Source organism: Diplotaxodon limnothrissa, linkage group LG10 (assembly GCF_057381915.1).
Source record: "Diplotaxodon limnothrissa isolate DT_005_m linkage group LG10, D_limnothrissa_male_GT1.1, whole genome shotgun sequence".
NCBI lineage: Eukaryota > Metazoa > Chordata > Actinopteri > Cichliformes > Cichlidae > Diplotaxodon > Diplotaxodon limnothrissa.
The window spans coordinates 16,354,785-16,375,414 of record NC_140605.1 but is presented as its reverse complement, the minus strand read 5'-3'; the positions used below and the strand labels follow the sequence as shown (position 1 = coordinate 16,375,414).

Sequence of the window (20,630 nt, the reverse complement as noted above, 5' to 3'; positions counted from 1 at the left end):
GGATTCAGGGAGAATCACCACGGGACCACAGTGCTGGGATTTTGTATATAGTTGTGTGTTTTTCACCTCCTGTAAATAAATCCACTGTCCTTCACTTAGAGTCTCGCGTTTGGGCCCTGCTTTCACTGTCACTCCACGGTCTGCCATCGCAGCCCGTGACACCCTTTATGAATGGTTCTGTCTCATAGCCTTTCTTCTGCATTGCACGAATGGAAGGACACCTTACGATTGACTGACTGCTAATTCTGTTGTGTAACAAAAGCTTGTTACAGATCTTTCAAATAGTTGAATATTTATCAGCATGATGCAACAAGTCAAACACATACTTGCTGTTTTTCAGTTGTTTAAAGGTGTCGTATACCTTTTTTGTACATATATTACCAGCAAACCGGCCCTTGCTTGATTTGCGAACAATTCAAGAAAGAAAAGAATATTTCAAAAAACGAAAGAAAGAAAATCAAATTCAGCCGGCCTGACACGTATGAACACACACACACGTTTGTGCGCACACACTGCCCTTCGTGTTATGTAGTCACTAAAGGGCAGGGAGTGCATCTCAGAGCAGCGAGCTGAGCATAGTTATGTGCTCACTCTTGATGCTGAAGCTCACTTGCAGTGAAGGACTTGACGCTGCCACTATACAACAAAGAGTACTCTACCTCAGCTTTCGCAGAACAAGCTGGTAATACCTCAAGAATTCAGTGTACTTCAGGTAATCCAAACTTCAGGAAAGCTTTTGGAATTTGTGAGCCGATTGCTCACTTTTCCATGGTGCAGCAACAAGACGACTTTAACTTTATTTAGCATTTATAGCTTTGTTTTTTAAGGACTGTCTGTGGACCACTTTGCTAGCATTCATTTGAGCTGCATTAATTGTTTTAATGGCGATGCTACAGTAACCAACATAGTCACTGTGCATTCTTTTTCCAGTTTATCTAATTAGAGAAGACTAACTTGGCAGGTAAGTCTGTTTAACTCTCTAATATTTAACACTATCACAACATTCAGTGGTTGTTTTTCACAACCAGTGTTTTTTTTCAATGTTGTCACAGGTGCCGGAACCAAGTTCATTGGGAAACAACAGCATAATCTAGTGCCATTAACATTAAAGTCACCTTCTAGCGTTCTAGTTGTACAAAAGCATGGGGTTCAGCGAGCTCCTTGAGCAGGTGGGCAGCACAGGCCGCTTCCAAATCGTGCACGTAACCCTCCTCTCCACACCCATCCTTATGTTGGCCAGCCACAACCTGCTGCAAAACTTTGTGGCTGCGGTGCCTCCTCACTACTGTAGCGCTCACTCAAATCTCTCACAGTCCCAGCTGAGCCCAGAGGAAGCTTTGCGGATCACAGTACCACAGGACCACAGAGGAAAATTGCACAGGTGCCAGCGTTACGTTGTTCCACAGTGGCACCTCCTGGATAAAAATGGGACCTCCAATTTGAGAAATGAGGGAAACAGTGTGGATGATCTGGATGCTGACCTGCAAGGATGCATAGATGGCTGGACGTACAACATGGCTGACAGAAGCTCCACAATCATATCTGATGTAAAACTGCATTTTTATCACACTGTTTCAGTCAACTTGTCATCGCAGTGCAGATGTTCATATGTTGTAATGTGCATTTTTTGCTAGTGGCATTTAGTGTGTGACCAGCACTCTTTGAAGCAAATGGGACAAACCATCTACATGGGAGGCGTGCTTGTGGGAGCGTTTCTCTTCGGAAGCCTTGCAGACAAGTAACACCAATAATATACAATAAGCTGAATGTGTAATATTTTGACTCGTCTTTGAAAAGAAAAATCTTAATTGCCCAGTGGCATGAATAATAAACAGTTCAGCAAGTCAAATAATGTTTCACCGATGGCCCTCATGTCTTCTAGATATGGTCGACGTATCCTCCTGCTCATGTCTTACCTTCTGATGGCGGTCTCTGGAACATGTGCTGCATTTTCTCCTTCCTTCCCTCTGTTCTGCTTTTTCCGGTTTGGTTGTGGCATGGCTCTATCTGGCATAGCACTCAACAGCTTGTCCCTCAGTATGATTTTTAGTTCCTTTATTTTACTTGACTAAAGGGATGTTGATGACATGGGCTCCCAATCTTATGAAAATGTGTTTCATCTGTTTCAAGTTCTTGAGTGGATCCCCACTCGTGTGAGAACTGTGGTGGGCACGATGAGTGGCTACTGTTACACACTGGGCCAGCTGATCCTGGCATTGATGGCCTACTACATCCGGGACTGGAGGTGGTTAACCCTGGCTGTGTCTTTGCCTTTCTATGTGTTCTTCCTCTACGCATGGTGAGATGGCAATCATTGAACTGAAAAGTTTCAACTATAGTCACCAATGTAAGCTAAAACATTTTTAAAAAATGTAGCAAACCTAACCAATATTCCTTATAGGTGGTTTCATGAATCCGCAAGATGGTTGGCCTTAAAGAATAAGCCTGATCGGGCGATCAAGGGACTTAAAAGTGTGGCTAAGTTTAACGGACGGTGTGATGAGGGAGAAAAAATTGACATTAAGGTAAGGGAATATTTTTAAACTTTGGGATAAATCTGTGTTTCACATAAACAGACTGTATATTAACAATGTTTTCTCTTTGTGCACAGATGCTCCAGGAGTCCATGAAGAATGAGCTGTCCATGTCAAAGGGCTCCTACACTGCCTTGGATCTGTTCCGCACACCCTACATGAGGATTAGCACAGTCTGTCTGGCAGCTGCCTGGTGTGTGTGTGCTGCTCTTGTAGAAACACTCAGTGACAGATTTACAGCACCTTCTGTGAAACTGCAATGACACCAAGTGTATTTTTATATTTAGGTTATCAACCAGCTTTGCCTACTACGGCCTTTCCATGGATCTGCAAAAGTTTGGAGTGGATATTTACCTGATACAAGTGATCTTTGGAGCTGTTGACATACCAGCTAAAATCATCATCGCTGTGACTATGAGTTATATAGGGCGCCGGCCGTCGCAGTCTGCTGCTCTCATCATCGCTGGGGTCACTATCTTGATCAACCTGCTGGTACCTTATGGTATGTCAGAACACAGACATGTGCACAAGATAAGGCTGAGGAGAAGCAAGTGAGTGACCTGATGGATGTTCCGCTTTTTTGCAGATCAACAAACTCTGCGGACCTCTCTGGCTGTTGTGGGTAAAGGTTGTCTTGCTGCATCTTTCTTCTGCTGTTACCTTTACACTGGAGAACTGTACCCAACCATTATTCGGTAAGTCTCATCTGGCAAAACCATAAAACTATCAGCAAGGAAACCTAGATGACTTTGGTTTAACAATGAAATCTAGGTTTCGCTGAAGAGCAACAACTAAGGATAATCGCTAATCCAGGGGTGGCTGCTTTTTTGTTTTTTATACAGTAGTAGATTTACAAATTCTGTGAACTGGAAAATCTATTGGTAACACTTTATAATATGAACTGCAAATTGCAGGCAAGTACGCTGTACTTATGTGCATTTTGAGGGCAACAAGTCAGGTTTTTGCAAAAAATAATGAACAAGTACACTGTAAGTACCCTGTACTTACATGCATTTTGTGGGCAACATGTCAGGTTTTTGCAAACAAGTGAAACAAGTACAGGGTACAAACAGTGTACTCGTTTGAACGTTTTTGCAAAAACCTAACTTGCCTGCAAATTATTCACAGGTCATGTTATAAAGTGCTACCAGACTTTTTATGTTTTCAAACTGAAGGACGGTCTAAGCCAGACCTTCCCAAAGTGTGGGGCCGGGGGGGGGGCTTCAAATCACGGACAAACAGTGTCCCACATTCTTGATTTTTAGTTCACACACACTTGTTGTAATGACTAACTACTCCTGACATTTTGGAGATGTTAGCTCTGTATACAGTAAAGTTACAGAGGGATACAAATAATATCAGGCTGATCCTGCCACGATTTGTTCCCCCTGTCTAAATCACAGACAAACAGTATCTCACACTTGTTTATGTTTTTCAACCCATTTTGCACAGCGAGGCATTTTTCGAAAATGAATTGATAGCAATGTTGAATATTATTACACGGGGGAATAACAACTACACGTAAAATAATCACACCGTGATGCCTCTGCCTTTCTAAATAGAGGGACAGTAACTGCGTGTGTATATGTAAGCCTGTAAAAACCGAAGATAGTCAGATTAACAGTATTTTGTCTCTATCTGCCATTCTGCAATTCATCTCCGGTAAACAATAACGTGGCGCAAAACGTTTTCAAAAATACTCGTGTAGGTGTGGACGTAGCATAAAAGAGTTAGTAGTTTATTTTCTTACTACCTGTAATTTATTGCAGTTTATTTGTATTTGCTTAATTGTTTACTAAATGTTTGAGGTGTGAAATAAACCGCAATGGAGCAAAATATGGGTGTGTGTGGTTGGAGGATGTGTTTGTGCACGCGCACACGCGAACATTTTTCTTGTAAAACAAAGGGGGGCCCAGCAAAAAAAGTTTGGGAACCACTGGTCTAAGCAATGAGTTCCAAATAATGTCTTTGTCACGTAGAAAACCTGAACTGTACCGTTGAAATTGTGCTGATTTTTCTTATATTAAGAAATCTAAGGTATTAAATGTGTAGACAAACTTCTTTACACTGATATAAAGAGGAGTTTGAGGAGTTTCACTGGTCTGGCCCACTTAAGTTCAACGTTGGCTGGATGTGGCCCATAATGACATCTCTGCTCTAATATATGGTTTCATGACATTTTAATAGTCTAAGACTGCACATGCACTTCTTTACTATCACTAAAATAATTTACATATTTACTGACCCTCTGTTGACACAATCTCTGACTTTACTAGTGTGTAGTTATGACTGTTTGCAGCTGTTTTATGGTTTTATGTCTTCTCTCTCAGTCAGAATGGCATGGGATTGGTGTCCAGTATGGCACGTGTAGGAGCTATGGTGGCCCCCATGGTGCGCCTCACGGGAGACTACATACCTTGGCTACCAGGTTTAATCTATGGAGGGGCGCCAATCCTCAGTGGGGTTGCTGTTATATTTCTTCCAGAAACGCTTGGCACACCCCTTCCCGACACAATACAAGATGTGGAGGAGAGGTAAGATTGAGTTCCAGGACGCAGCATGTGTTCCTTTTATTTTATCTCTGCATGTCCCAGAATCAAAACATTAATTTTAGAAACAGAACTCAGGAGGACTCGAGGGTAACGTATACAGCAAATAGCAAATCATCATGGTTTACTCAAGGCCAAAAAAAGCACATAAGACTAGAAGAGAGAAAGAGAAAGGGAGAGAAGGGAGAAAAAAAATAATGTATCCACATTTGCATTTTCTATTTTGCACACAGGGGATCTGGGAAACGCTCCAAAATGTCACCAAAAGAAACAATAATCTTGGAAGACACCGGGGCAAACCTCCTAAAGCCTGTTGCCTGAGTGTTTTTGTACTCCACATGTTAATGAAAGTAGAGTGAGTGCTACTTTTATCTCTTCTCTGTTTGATTTCCACAAATTTGGTTCACCTTATGATTGCTGGACGAATGTTTTTTCTTTCGTTTTGTGAACAAATGAGTTAAATCCGAAGCGAACGCCACCGTGAAAAGAACGCTGTGGACAATCAGACCTGTTTATCTGACAATCAGTAGATTTCAGGATCTTAATCTTACTTTGCACATGTCATTATTATTATTTTTTATTTGTATTTTGAATGTGTAGAGCGATTTCTTTATTTGAGCCTTTCACAGGTTAAAGACGGCATCCACTGGTATCTTTATTGTTCTATACACAAGCCCGTATTGGAAAACAATTGCCTTTTTGTCTTTTAAATCAAGACTTCTTATAATCCTTTTTAAATCTCAAAGTCTGTCTTTTTTATGGACGTTTGAACACAAATACTAGTAAAACCCCTTTCAGTCTACTTCATCTGGCATGAGTCACTTTGAGCTGAAGTAACTAAAACGAGACAGAACAAGAAATCAAGGATTTGGATTTAAATAAAAGCAGCAGATGAGCCACACAACAGAAGGCACAAAGTATAAAAACTAAATAAATAGATTCACAGCAGAAGGCAGATTTCCCATGAATTATGTGAAATGAACCCCCACTCTTTAAAAATTGAACACCCTAGTTAATGTTTGAAGGGCAGATCAGTGTTTTGTTGCTGAAGCAGGTAGCTTGGATGGGTCAGAGGATTTTGTTTGTGTTTTTCATAAGACAGCCTCCGAGAAATGTAGTTTCTTAGATTTCAGTCCATTTAATTTATTCAACTACTTTTGTTCTCAGCACGCTGCACGCTCTGGATTTAACGCCGCTCTCTTGAGTTCTCACAGTTACCACCCGGAAAACGATCATCACGCAAGCAAAAATGTAATGCAGTAGTTATCAATGTAGTTATTAAACGGATGGTGGTCAGCGAAAAGAATGATAAGAGTGAATATTATGGAAACATTACTTGGTCTCGTCCCTTTCCTTGAATCGGTTCAGCGGATTTGCTGCTTTTCTCTCAGTTACTGCTGTTACACGGATGTGAGGGGGGGATGTTACTGGTAAAGGAGGAAACAGTGCTGATGCGGAGCACCACTCACGCCTACATAGGGTGAACTCTTGTGATTTGAAGACTTCCGCATCTTGCTGCTTGTGACACCATCTAGTGGTGCATATATGCCAATGCAGGAGCTGAACTTCCCATCACGGGAAGGTATCCATGTGAGGAAAAAAAAATTAAAGGTGGAAAACTAAATCTAAAATGAAATCTTGACCATATTGAGGTTTTGTCTTTCAGTGTTTAAATATTGGACTTGGATTTCACATATTGTAGCTACTCTCATTTATCAGAACAGTTGATATTTTGGCCATAGAGTCATCCATGATTAACAAAAAAGGCAGCGTCACAATACTAGTATGCTTTGGTTCGTGTTCCTTAAAAGATCCGTCTGGAGTGAAAAAACCCAAACAAACCAGGATTTACAATAAATAGATTCATACTTATAGCCTCATATCAACATGTATGTTTTCAATTTAAGGCTCGTACTTTCCTCTTTGAAATAGTTAAAGTTCGCCAGTGCTCTTGCTCTCACGCAACAAATGCATTGTTGTGTGTGTCTGGCACTAACTGTATGAAACTGCTATCTAAAACCTTTTGGTTGCAACATATAAACCCTCGATCACTGTATTAAATAGATTTTATTTCACTGTCAGGTTTTATGCGTGTTCTCCTGAGACACCTTGCGCACGCCAGACGAGTCCAACCCCAAGCCAAGAAAAAAAAAGAAAGAGAGAGAGAGAGAGAGATGAATCAAAATACAGAGCAAGGCGGTCTACAGAAATGACTACAACGTAAAATGATATGAATAAAGATTTATTTTCTCATATGAACAGGTGGATTCATTTTTCATTGTATTTTACAATCTATGACAATCTCGCAAGTTTTTTCTTTTTTCTAGCATATTTCAGGAATGACATGGGGAAAGGTTCTTTTTTATTGCTGAATGTTAAATGAAATACACTTTCACTGACTGGAAAAGAATTGTCTGCTGCTTTTTTTGTGTGATTTTTTTTTTAAATCTCTTTTTTTTAAACCATGCACCCATCTAACCTTGACCACAAGGACATGCAGAGGAGAGGTGTTCAAACATTTCAAGCGAGGGTGGGGTCGGGGGGGTCATAAATTTCAACAGAAGAGGCTGATTGGACGTGCCCGGTAGCATCTCAAATGGGTGAGAGGACTGGCAGGGTGAAGGGGCTGTCACATTAAAACTGGAGGTGAAGTCTTCTTTTGCACTTTTCTGACATACAAAATTAGACCCAGAGGTGAGAAACTCAATGAAAACATCTGCATGTTGTGACCGATGTGTGACCATCCTCTATTGCCATGCCACTGTGCATTTACCATATACCAGTCAGAATTGCAGATCAGTGTTTAAAAGGCATTTCCCCCCCTAATTGCAGCATTCCATTATTTTTTAATAAGGAGGAGCAGAAATATACCGACAGAGACGAAACATCAGCTGTCCTTTCTGTGCGAGCCACACTGACGGCTGTGACTTTGAGATATCTTTCAAATATTTACTTCTCCCTCAGTGGAGGACAAAGGGCTTAAAATGAATTTATTCACTTTCAAAATCATCATTTACAGGCTAAATTTTAAATGACTCCATCAGTCAACAAGACAAAGCAGTACACATTACTATCAGAGGAGAAACTATTTGGATTCTATCGGCTATTACTGGGAAGTATGCACGTGAGGTGGAGGGATCTAAGCCGAGTGATAAAATAATTCACAGACACAGTCATTCAATGGACGTGACGTTAAGTGAACAAGAAAGGCTGAAAACATGATAGACGGCTGCATAATGGCTTTCAAAAAATAACTCGGGTAAATATGCATTTGTATCATGTTATTTCATTCTACACTATAGGCATCACATTTTTTTTCCACACAACACACTACAGTCACCTCTTAGAAAATGATGTAATCAAACAGCAAAATAGAAAGTTTGCATATTTTTGCATCATATGATCCTCCAAAGTTTCACAGCTATTTCGTTAATATTGTCTAGTATGCTCTGTACTGTGATCCACTGAGCTGCTTCCACCTGACTTTACTTTTCTCTGCATGGGAATGATCGGGGTACTAGTAACTGCGTGTTAACACGTAGGTCCTCAGCATCTGAGAACTTGAATCTTAGGTAGACCTAAACTTAAGGAAGAGGTTGAGCAGGGCTTGAGGTGGAGGCGGGGGGATGAATGTGGAAATCCTGAGACGCTGGTGGCCTTAAACGTAAGCCACGAAAACAGAATGGACACAGAAGGATGATTAGGCGTGGGATTCGAGTGAAAACAGACGCAATCTTTTTGTTTTTCCACTGCCTCTGACAGCAGGGGTCACCCTGTGGCAAGCGGCTCAGTGTTTGTTGGCCACATACCAGGCTGAAGCAAGGAAAACCTGTTGGGAAATAATCATTTTCAAAAATTTTTTTTTAAAAAAAGGACGTAAATGGGGCGGGCTGGGGAGGGGCAGAATAGCTGTAAACACATCAAGCAATGACCTGCATAACATACAACCCTACAGCAGCCTTGCCTGCTCACCTACACTGGGGTCACTGTTCTGATTAACCACTTTTCTGTGAACCTCCGAGACTCTTTACTCTCACTCTCCTGAGACACCAGTAGACCCACACATTTGATGTTACCACAACAAACAGTGAAGTTCATCTAACAGTCACAAACGCATGCAAGCAACACACACAGGTGCGCACGAGCGTGCACAAACACGCACACACACTCGCAGACATTTATGCACACGCAACACAATTTCTCACTCTCTGTGACTCTTTTTCTCTTGGTAGACATTAGTTAGCGGGCAAAAAAAAAAGAAAAAAAGAAAAGAATCTACATCGCATTTATGAGGCGTTCTAATAAATCCCAAATCATAAAAGAAAACCCTACAGGCGAATCATATTATCATATGTAAACATACACTTTATGCTGAAGTGGTTTATATCGCGTGATATGGAAGGGGTTAGACTTCTCGAAGAATGCAATTTGGAAAGAAAGTAAATAGGAAACCAGAGAGGAAAAACAAAAACATAAATGTGTATAAAAAAATGAGGCGTCCATATAAGAAAGGCTACAAAAACCTCCACTGGCCCTCTGGCATCGGCATACAGCAAAAGGCACCACAATATTACTCTATTTTTTAACATTGTGAAAAAACTGGCACATCTTTTTATGCTGTAAATCAAAATGTACATATAAATAGAGTTTTCCCTATAAAAAAGTCTTTGCTGTTAACTAGTAGACAACTTTTGCTAAAATGAAAATAAATATTTCATTTGTTTAGAATATCTGTCAGTTATATAAAATAAAAATATTTCTTATAGATGCAGGTCTATACTATATTGATTTTTGTCGGTTCATTATCACTCTTTAATGCGGTGTATTGTCCGGTTTGGAGCGTGACTGTGTGAGTCTCGTATGCGTGTTCCCATGCCCACTGTGTCGCCCTGACGAGTTAGAAGTCCGACTGTCCGCCGGCCTGTAGATGGTGGAAGGCTCGGCGTTCATGTTCTGCATACTGAGGAAGGGCGTGCTCTCGCCGTCCTCCTCTGACTCACTATCTGTTAGACAGCTTCGAGACCCATAGTCCCGAGATGCCTCGTATCCTCGTGGGGCCACGTGGCCATTCAGTCTGGATCTCCGCCAGCGCCGGCTTCCAGTTCCACTGGACCCACTTCTCTTTGGTTGCTCCCGAGAGGACAGATACTCCTGGGTGGTCTCATAGTCTTCATCCTCAGCCAGCCGGTAGGGGCTGGAGGGAAGGCTTCCCCTGCTGTCATTTAGATAGGTTCGACGCTGCTGCCGGTAAGGCTCCTGGCAATGAGCATCGTGTAGGGGCACCTGGTAGCGGCGCAGCAGAGGCTGGTCATCCTCCAGGGGGTACGGATTGTGAACAGCAGGAGGGAGCGACATGGCGTGGCTGGCATTGGGGGATGTGATCTGGAAGGTAGGCACCTGCGGGGGCAATGAGTAATGGAAATCCACTGGGGATAGGCGGGCTGGTGTTGTCAGGGCTGATACGTATCTGTGGTAAATACAGAGAGGAGGAGGAGGTCATAGTTAATTGGAGAAGAACAAAGAATTATGCTGACAAAGACAGCTGCACATACAGTAACCTAGCGTGAATGTTTTAAAGGTATTCTTTAAACTAATGAACATTATACCCTGAAGCTGCACGTACACTTAAATATTCAGTCAAAGTGATTGCTTTTCGATAGAGACGTTTAGCTTAGAGTTTCACCTGAGCAGCACCGCTCCCTGCTGTAGGTGGAGCACTGGGCGTTGGCTACAGGTTGCCCCAAAGTGTAGTTTACTTCCAGCAATCCTCTGCAGTCTAGATAACTATATTACTGTTATATTTGCTACTCGATTACTGCTCAGACTGCTTTTGCTTTTGTGTGCAGAGCTTAAACATCTCTAATGAGAAATATAATATATAATAATATCTCCACTTGTAACAGCACCATGGAGTCTCCTCTGTGATCTGCTCTGGATTGCATAACCCAACACAGGCACAATACTGCTTTATGTTCAAGACTGACAAAAGTAAAACCATCATTACTATGTTTATTAATGTTGGTACAGAAATCTTTCATAACAACATGGCTCAGGATTTAGTACACAGACATTCAATGTTTTTCCCCAGCAGAGCTTGAATAGCAAACATTTACATCAGTTTTCTGATGATCTACTATGAGCAGCCAGGTTTCAGTCCTGACGAGGAAGAAGGATGAGGACTTAACTCTCTTCTTTAATAACCGTGGATCAACCTGCCCAACAAGATCAACGAGTCAAAGCTGTAGCTATACTTTACAAAACTCTTCAAAACAAACCCACGTTTAGCCATTCAATGAGCGTACTAACATCGTGCCTGATTGCTGAAGTTAATGTTGAGAATCTATATTTAGACATCGAAAGCGCATACGCTACAGATGCAGAGTTTTCCCATCATTTGTAATATTAAAATAAAAAAAATAAAAAAGCAACAACAATTCAAAACATTCCTGAAAGACAGGTTAGAATTTATGGATGGCTGACGGTGACTCACTTTGGACCTGTGTGTACAGAGCGTTTTATTTATTTACTTTTATTTCCTTTAGGAAACCTGCTATATTAGACACAAGCCTCAGATATCCCCGCAACACCACTCATTCAGCTGAGGCAGAAACTGCCACCATGATCAAAGACGTACGTGCAACCTGGAATGACTCTGAGGACATGTAATCTGTCGCTGCATCACAACCTAGCGGTCATGCACAGATGCTGCATGCGGGTATTGTCAGTTAAGTTAAGAACTCAAGCAGATAAAAGGCAGCACATGTCTTGTTCGGTTCGGTTTTCTTAGGTACTGATAGTTGGCTTGGATTCTGTATAGGAGCTCCAGCCTCCTTGATACATCCATTTCATACTTCCATTTTGGCTCAGTACTAAAGCCAAAGGTACAGAACAGAATGTTAGTATTGGTTAATATATTAATCAATTAAAATGTGATTATAATTTGGTCTGACTGTTATGCATTTTAAGTTTGGAAAGGTAAGAAAACCATGCTAAGGTAAATCTAATTGTGCCTTTCAATATAATGAATCCCACCGAGCAGACTGTTCTGCTGGATGCTTCTAGACTGTACCACTTTGTATGAAGCATTTCACTTAGGGGTTAAGTATATTCAACAAAGTGGCTTTTGAGAAGTAGTCTTAAAAAAATAAACAGCTGCTTTTCCATTGGAATCTTATGTTTCCTTTAGGATCAGCTTGTCAGTTTGAGCTATCAATACACAGTACTGTTTTCCATCTGAAATGGATTAGGCGATGATAAGTGTTATCAAGCATGCATGAAGCAAGATACTAGAAGTGATGTAGATCCTGAAGACTAAATCTGCCTGATCAGTTCAGTTTCAGCTTGGCAGCACTCACAGTTGCTGTTGGTCACAGAAAATGCAATTCATACTGACAGGTCACAAATGATCTGCGGCAGCAAAACAATCTGTTGCTGTTTTAGTAAAACAGACAGACAATAATCGCCGCTGAAGAAATGATCTCTAAAACTCCTAATGGCTTACTGTAGAGCTGCTTTGTTGAACAACAATGTTTAGGAGCATTAAAGCTCACTGATACAATCTACACTATAGTAAAAGTCTGTTTTTACAGTAATGTGAAGCTGTAATGTAGCAGTAAGGGCTAGAACACATTCAGTTAGTACAGTATTTTTTTCCTGGGAATAATGCAGCTACCCTGTGCGTAACACTGTATAAATATTGCAATACCTTTACAGCAGACCATAGGCTCAAATCACCATTATGTTACAACACCGTTAATGACTTTCATTTGAATAAAAAAATGTTTGAGAGTGTGATGTTAAGCACCCTTTTATAGCAGGTCTTCATACTAAGAAATAATTTGTTTTAAAAAGAAGAAGAAGAAGAAGAAGAAGAAGAAGAAGAAGAGAGAAACCTTAACCTTAGTGTCTTTAAAAATCTTTGTAGGAGTTGTGTTGAAGCAGTAGAAACAACCATGCCCCCAAATTCCCAAATTTCCTCTCAGCTCACTGCTAATCTAGGCTTGCTGAGCGATGGATTGTCAGCTGTGAACAGTGCTGGAATTCAAAATATCAGCAGAGACCGAGGAGGGCATTTGGGGATTTTAGGTACCACAATCAGGCAACAGAATAATGTAACGCTGACTACTATTGAATTGCAACACACATAAAGAGAAAGACCTAGATGCACACTATTTAGATCTAAGTTTAGGTCTGATCTGATTTGTCATGTGAGAACTTTAATTTCTCTGTGCCTCTGGTACAGACATATTTACATGAAGTACAGGAAATAAAAATGATACAGCTGTGGAGGTGATGAAAGTCGTATTTCTTCGTATCTGCCAGACTGTTTCTGAATCTCCTCTTTGTGCTAGCTTTCACTAAACCTGTCCTATTTCTGACTTAAGTGAGTTTAAATCTGACTGTGCAAAATGGCAGACAAGTGTATTTAACAAAATGTCACACCATCCCTTAAATAAAATAAAATAACATTAAAAGGGAACACTAGCCAATTAGAATTGCATACTGGCCAGGGAATACTCTTCCCATTGAAATGAGCACTGTTTCTCACTCTTGCCTACCTTAGCGTATTTCATCATCATGCCTGCTGTGTGTCAGTTTCCACTGAGTCTCTCAGAGTGCCCTGACTGGCCTCTCGAGGCTGAGAGAGAACCAGCAGAGAGAGGAAACTTCTCAAAATATTCATGACAAACCCAGTGCCATATCAGCCACACAGGTCTGGTCCCCACCTGTCGCTGTGCGGAGAGTCTCCCAGCGAGTCGAAGGAGTCCCCGTACTGCAGCCTCGGCCGATGGGGGTCAGAGTAACCACAGTGTGCAGCGCGCCGTGCTCGAGCCTCCATGCACGCAGGGCTGCTGCATTTACTGGTCCCCACGGATGATGACATCATTCCCGGCGAGTCAGAGAGGATACTGTCAGAATGTTCCAGGCTCCATGTCCGTTCCTCATGTCTGACAATAAAAAAAAGACAAAAAAAATAGGTGTTAACATGCACACACCCCACAATATGTCCAAGTTTCACTTTTTTGTCCTTTTTTTTTGAAAGAGTGCTTGATAACAAATCTGCGGCTGTCTCTGGAGGAAGAACATTTCCACAATTCAACTGCAATTCCATGATCCGTTAGCAAAAGTACCAAGATATTCAGCTCTTATCTCTTTTGATCCTGTTCCTCTCTAACCTGCATATGAAAACTTAGTCCCTCACAGCGACAGGTCAGTCATAAACCCTTTGATTAAGTTGCTTCTGAAGAGAAGTCCACAAGAGCTTTCCAATAGAAACAACAGAAGAAAACCAAATCTTCAGTAGTGCAGACTAATGCATTCAGCACTCGTTGGCCTCTGTGTCTTTGCAAATTCCCATGTGAGAAATCCTGGTAATACTTTCAGCTGTGACTCCTCTGCCAGCACTACTTTTTCCCATCTTAGATCACTTACAAATTTAAAATCGTGTCTGTTACAGATAACAAAGCTTGCCTTTTTCAGCAGAAATCAGACAGACTGTCTTACCTCACCAGCAATTGGCTCACTCTGCAGCAGCGAGACTCCTGGTGTGTGTTTTTTAACGATTCTATTCAGATACTCTGCACTGTTAACAATTTACTTACATCGGATTGTAATGATCAACTAAAACCGAGTGTGCCCTTTAAATATAGGAACTTGTCTCGATGAATCAAACTCTTCTATCACTTTGTGATTGATTCCCTATTTGCAAGAGGCAGTTATGATGACGCACGTGCTGGATGCTCACCTGTGAGTTGATGAATGAGCTCGTGTGGAAGAGTTGTGAGATCTGGAAGAGGCATGACTGGCAGGAAATGAGCCCTCTGTAGCAGGCCGTATAACACGTTCAGTCGCAGGGACATTCTTTGATATGTACTGCAGGTGGAGAGTGAAAAACAAAAACGATTGTAAAGAACAAAATCCATGTGGTGTAAATTAGTCTGTGTGTACTGCAATAATGTAAGGAATCCTCGGAAACATACATCTACCATAGGGATATCCTCCGGGCCGGGTCCTGGGTGATTGGGTCCATTAGCTAAGTTACGATTGGGATGTTCTGGACACATGTTTTGTCGCAGATGATTGTGCATCCTGTTTCTTTGTTTCCTGTTGAGAACATCTTGGTCATTCCCTTATTATTTAATCACCTTTTATTAAGTCTTTTTGATTTACTGTAACACCTACAGTAACTATTTAAACATGCCTAATAAAGTAAGGGTGTATTTTAAGACATAATCTATCATTTCCACCTGCTGAATGTCACAAGGACTGGGAAGTACACGAATATTTACGGTTTTGTATATTTATTAAATTAAAGAGCAGGAGTACATCTTCAGAAATCATTCATCATCTGGACTTACTTGGTTTTACAGTAGGCAACCACACACACGATGCCCACGACCAAGAGAGCCACACAAATACCCGTGATTGTCAGGACTCTTTTCTGGTAGAGTTCCTCTGCCTCTGTCAACATCACACACACACACACACACGCGCACGCACACACACGCACACAGAAATGACAGAGGAAAAAAATTAGCTTCTTTTCTTTAAGGTGGTTATGGTGTCACATCTACACATCTATTTTTTTATTTTTTACTAAATCCTGAGCAGAATGAAGCATCATCCCCCCTTTCCCTTCACACTTAAACCTCTTCTTTTGCATAATCACAAATGCAGCAGATGCTGCTGCTGCTCCCTGCGCTGCAGTAAGGCGGCGTAGGTGGGGGAAGGGCATTGGACTGTTGGAGAGTTAGACTGTTCGATCAAACAACTCTAAAAACCAGCTATTTTAAATTGCACCATGCATGATAAAATGAAAAATATTCAATAACAAGTCTTAGTCTTGGTGTCTTTGGTGGTCTACTATCTCACTCACTCACTTACAGAAGCGATCATCTGCTCAGGCATTCAGTGAAACACAACGATGAGATCACAACAATTTTGCAAAAAAATTTGTCAAACAAGAGAAATTAGAAATGAAATGAAGATGAAATTTGATTGATGCTTTTGCTTTTCCAGAGAAGAGCTTGTAAAAGGTTGACGTAGATTCTTTGTTTCCCCTGGGGGGAAATAATGGAGGCAGTGTAGTCCCCAATTAATAATGTAATAAGAATGAATTGAATCTGTGCAACCATCTCAGGTTTCCTCCTTTCATTCACCAGTAGCCATTTTACATCAGCATACCAATTTGTGTCAACCTTCTGACGCCATAAATAAATCACTGAAGTCAGTTTATTTTTAGCTGCAAACTCAGTGATATTTCAACAATATTGCTTTTAGCCACTGATATTGAATTTGAAACAGAGGAAACGATACTTGTGTTAGTTTAATGACACTTATGGTCTACTACTAGAGTGCACTTGTGTAGTTGAAGCAGCGAGATCTACTATTAATTTTATACTCCCAACCACAAGAGGACTTTTCTGGAAAAGGTAGCAGGAAACAAAGGCTGACGATGAAAGAGGGCAGAAAGAGTGTCTGATAGAGGAGAAAGTGTAGGTTCTAAATATAGCATGGCATGCTCACATCACAGCATTTTACAGCATCCCTGAAGGATGATCCAAACCAGAAACGTGTCATGTTTTATACTCCGACATTACATTTCAGCTACACTAATGACGAAATGATGTAAGAGGCATGGTCAGGATCACACATAAAAAGAAAGACTGAGGTGGCATATCAAAGAAAAAAAAAAAGAGACGCTAGAAATGAGACCAAGAAGGTCGGAAAGATAGATCCTAATATTGAGCAAATCCTTGGGTATAGCTCCAAACATGACAGATCATGCTTGTTACAGATGGAATGAGGAACTAAAGTCCAAGGGGAAAATATGCTCTTGTAAGTGAGATGGAAACTGAGTTAATGGTATTTTTCCATTGCACGCGAATGAGAGGTGGAGGCGATTACATCCATGTTAATGATGTTTGATGAAGGATCAGTTGCATTGACTGAGGGTTCGTCGCCGTAATAAGTCATGGCATGATTGTTTGAGAGATCGACTTGTTAATCGGGGGACGATATGGTCACACCACAGACGGAACACGAGCAATGTCAAAATGAACGACATCTTAGTAGCTATGCTAGCACTGAGAATCAAAATGGATTGTTCCATACCCATAAATTCAATCCCAAGATGCTCTGCCATTGCAGAGAGTTGGAAGGTGGGTGGGAGAGGGGGGGGAGAGACACAAGAAACAAAAGACCAGATTAAGAGCGACACCTTCTAATATAGAAGTGGAGCAAGTACAAATTGGCATTACACAACACTTGTTGGTCATTGTCAGCACGACACGGTCAGTACTATCTAAGACGAGACACAAGCATGCAACACACACTTCAAACCACACTACGTATCAGTATCACTACCACATATCACTACTACTAATTCTAATAAAGGGATTTTTGATTTCTTTTTACTACTTTTTAATACTCTTAATAAAACTACAATATTCTGCTCTTGCTTGAAAATTATATCCACGCTATATCTCAGCATACGGGGCCTCAACAAGATCATTTCCTTTTTTTGTAATTTTCTTTGAGTTAGCTGAAAAAGCTGACTAACAGTAAGTTTACAATAAGTAATAAGTTTTCGCTCTTTTTTTGATACATGTTACCAGTTGCTGTGTTGGTCCAATTCAGTAATAATGCAGTGCCAAGTAAAGGGAACGTTTCCAGATATGATCAAAGGAGAGATGACGTGGCCCTGTGTGAGTCGCTTAGTGTTTATTACTCCTATAAAAGGCTGATCCCTGACAGCAACCAGGTGCTAGTGGTGAGCACATCCTATAGATGCACCCACTGTGGTAGGTGTAGGGTTATTTAAGCCTGTTCTGCTTTCGTGGCGGATCTGTTACCAATAGTTGCGGCTCTCTAAAAACAAACAGGACGTACTCGTAATCTTAACAACCAAAGATTGCCTGGAGTCACTACCGCTGTCGGCTTTGTCATCCTCAGTCTCCATTTATAATCACACGTAGCGTCTCCGGCGGCACGTGAGGGGGCTGAATTAACCCCGCTTATTTTCTTTCCAAATGCAATGATGCAGAATTTTGCCCAAGCATGCAGCCACTTCTGAGGGACTGTATTTATCTTGCGCCACAGTTTTATGTTTTACAAGTAAGTCTTGAGGTTTATGTTTTATGGAGCGCCATATCATTGCATAACCAAACAAAATCCTAAAAGGGAATGGGATATTAGGTGCATAGCAACTGTTTGGGAAAATATGCGTCATCTACCGAGATTACCTGTGCTTTCAGTTTTCTGCTTTCTAAAAATGCAACACTGTCAATTCCAGGACACACCCATCACATGAACAGGCAAGTTAAAAGGAGTGTATGTGCACTGTGTTGGAATAATCATGAAGAATAAGAAGAATTATGGCTTGACTTTATATTGTATGGCAGATAGAGGCCACAGGGATGTCGTACCAGCTAGCAAGTCCATATTTCTGGCTCCTCACTTGCTTTACTTGGGCTAAAGCAATTCCCAGCTGTTCTTATGACAACATGCTCTTATTTAATCCAAGCACTTATGGCTGAGGAGAAAAAAAGCCATCCTCCTTCTCTTTTTTATCTCCTGGGGATGGGAGGTGCCCCTTTCGGGACGCAGGTTTTTAACTATGAAACGGATGTGTGTGAGCACAAGGGTCTGCCTTTTAAACTAAAATTTTAGCAGTTCTACTTGATTGTAAAGACTAAAAGCCAAGCTGTTCCCATGATAGTGTTGTAACGGAAAGAGGGTGCACGCTTTTTTTTCTCTCTCATTGTTTTACTATTTGTTTTTATCATCTTCTGTCTGTTTTTTGATTACTTGGTTGTATAACCATGCAAAGCAAATAATACAAGGCTGGTCTGTACTTGTGTAGCTGGATGAGAACAGGAAATAAACGCTGTCCTTGATGCACAGCTGCGTTGAAGTTAAACAGAATGTAGAAAAAGTGTGTGAGTGTACGGGGGAGGAAAAAAAAGCTCCCACACAACACTGTCTGCTCTGCCAGAAAAACAAGCAATTTCAGCACAGTGCATTACAACTTAATGTGAGATGAAATTACTTGTACTTAAGAAGGGGTTTTTTGGGGGTATTGTACTCTGTGCCAATATACAACAAACAGAATGTGTAAGCTTGAAAAGTCAGACTACAGGGATGAGCATTAGGAAACTCCAAACGCAGATGCAGTTTGTTATTTTCTGAATGCAATGTTACATTAAATCGCAACCATATGGGCTTGCAAAGGCATGATGCTGCCATTATCCAGCATAAATGACAGGCTTTGGATTTAATTATATATCATTTTTATACTTGAACCCTGTGCATGCAGTGCTTTCCCTAAAGAATCAAGTCCAGACTTTTTGAAATTTCAGTCGTTACGTTTCATTAATGTCACGTCTCTCACTGTACAAGTAATCACCAATCAAGTAATACTGACATTTAAACGCTCCACAAGAATCCCCACCATGTGGTTGGTTTTTAAAGCTAAAATCCTTAAGGGCAATATCAATCAGGCCATAGTCGTCCACAAAACGTCCTCTAATCTTAGTATAACAACGCAGTTGATAGATGTGTTTGCAGATGTTGCCGTGTGGGATGGTGCAGGGTTTAGTTCTCTAACCCCAGGCTACTAAAGCTGCTTGACATGGCACTCCAGTACAGTGTTTGGACTATCTGTCGTGCGAACACCATTTTGTTTCTTCTGGATCAGCGTGTTATAGCAGATGTAATTGGCTAAATGTTCTTGTGTGGACCTAACAAAGCTTAGTGTTTTCTACAGGCTGGCTGTGATTTAGGTCCTCCGCAAGTTATCCACTGGTCTCAAAGTTAAACAAATAGTGCTTCACATTTACCATCTTGGCTAATTTTGAACTAATGCGAGGCAGGTGCTGTAAAGTTTTGCGGTAAGTGGGCCTTTTCTTTTGGAATCCATGATTATCTCCGACATCAAATCAAATCAGTGTGATTTTGTTTTTTCATTTTCATATTTGATCTTTATATTGATGATAACGGTTACGCTTTCACACCTGTTTATCAATAGTTAATAAATCCTAGTAGAAAGAAATGCACCATCGTTTCAGCTTCAGCTGGTTGCAGCCTCTCAAATAAGGGCTCTTTACAAGCTTGCTGTTATCAGTTAGTGCTCCACCTGATAGAGCCAGTCATTTGTCATGCTTGTTAGTTGCGACTAATTGTTTGGGCCTGGCTTTCCATACAAGCTCTACTTAGGGTCAAACGTGCTTGCATGTTTCAAGCTGATTGCGAGAACAGGCATCATTAGTAAGTGGGCTAAACAAAGTCCTTTTGTAATTATTTTGCCATTAGACTGTGTTGTTACATGCAACTTGCGATGTGCAAATCAACTTGCACAAAGCAAACTCACACCCTGACTCGCTGCTGTCGGCCTCGCTACGAACTCTTATTCTGCGAATGCGCATGCAACGCACTGCACTGAGTCAAAGGGCACACAATATTACATGCAGACCAAACACAGTAACAGACTCCACTAATCTATGCCAGCTTGTGAATGAGTCACCAGAGCAGACACAGACAAAACTAT

The 20,630-nt window shown here is 41.1% G+C and overlaps 2 protein-coding genes across 2 annotated transcripts in view; one reads left to right on the top strand and one right to left on the bottom strand.

Moving 5' to 3' along the window:
• The first annotated feature begins 1,142 nt into the window (after positions 1-1,142).
• slc22a6l (solute carrier family 22 member 6, like) lies at positions 1,143-5,404 on the top strand. Its single transcript, XM_085364480.1, has 10 exons — positions 1,143-1,547; positions 1,635-1,738; positions 1,883-2,037; positions 2,131-2,299; positions 2,402-2,525; positions 2,612-2,727; positions 2,822-3,036; positions 3,121-3,229; positions 4,865-5,068; positions 5,317-5,404. Exons 1-10 carry the CDS (start codon positions 1,143-1,145, stop codon positions 5,402-5,404), a joined length of 1,689 nt encoding a protein of 562 aa, XP_085220606.1.
• Positions 5,405-9,822: 4,418 nt separating this feature from the next.
• The window catches only part of nrg2a (neuregulin 2a), a 75,940-nt gene continuing 65,132 nt past the window's right edge, over positions 9,823-20,630 (bottom strand). The window contains exons 6-11 of the mRNA XM_085364479.1: positions 19,536-19,555; positions 15,442-15,544; positions 15,064-15,187; positions 14,829-14,956; positions 13,810-14,031; positions 9,823-10,550 (exon numbers count right to left, since the gene is read on the bottom strand). Coding sequence (XP_085220605.1) covers positions 9,896-10,550; positions 13,810-14,031; positions 14,829-14,956; positions 15,064-15,187; positions 15,442-15,544; positions 19,536-19,555 — 1,252 coding nt within the window. The 3' untranslated portion in view covers positions 9,823-9,895. The remainder of the gene's footprint in view (positions 10,551-13,809; positions 14,032-14,828; positions 14,957-15,063; positions 15,188-15,441; positions 15,545-19,535; positions 19,556-20,630) is intronic.

Coding starts and splice junctions, on each gene's coding strand:
- slc22a6l (XM_085364480.1), top strand. CDS start 1,143: ATGGGGTTCAGCGAGCTCCTTGAGCAGGTGGGCAGCACAGGCCGCTTC. Junction 2,728..2,821: donor GTCTGTCTGGCAGCTGCCTG/GTGTGTGTGTGC, acceptor TTTTATATTTAG/GTTATCAACCAGCTTTGCCT. Junction 3,230..4,864: donor CTGTACCCAACCATTATTCG/GTAAGTCTCATC, acceptor CTTCTCTCTCAG/TCAGAATGGCATGGGATTGG.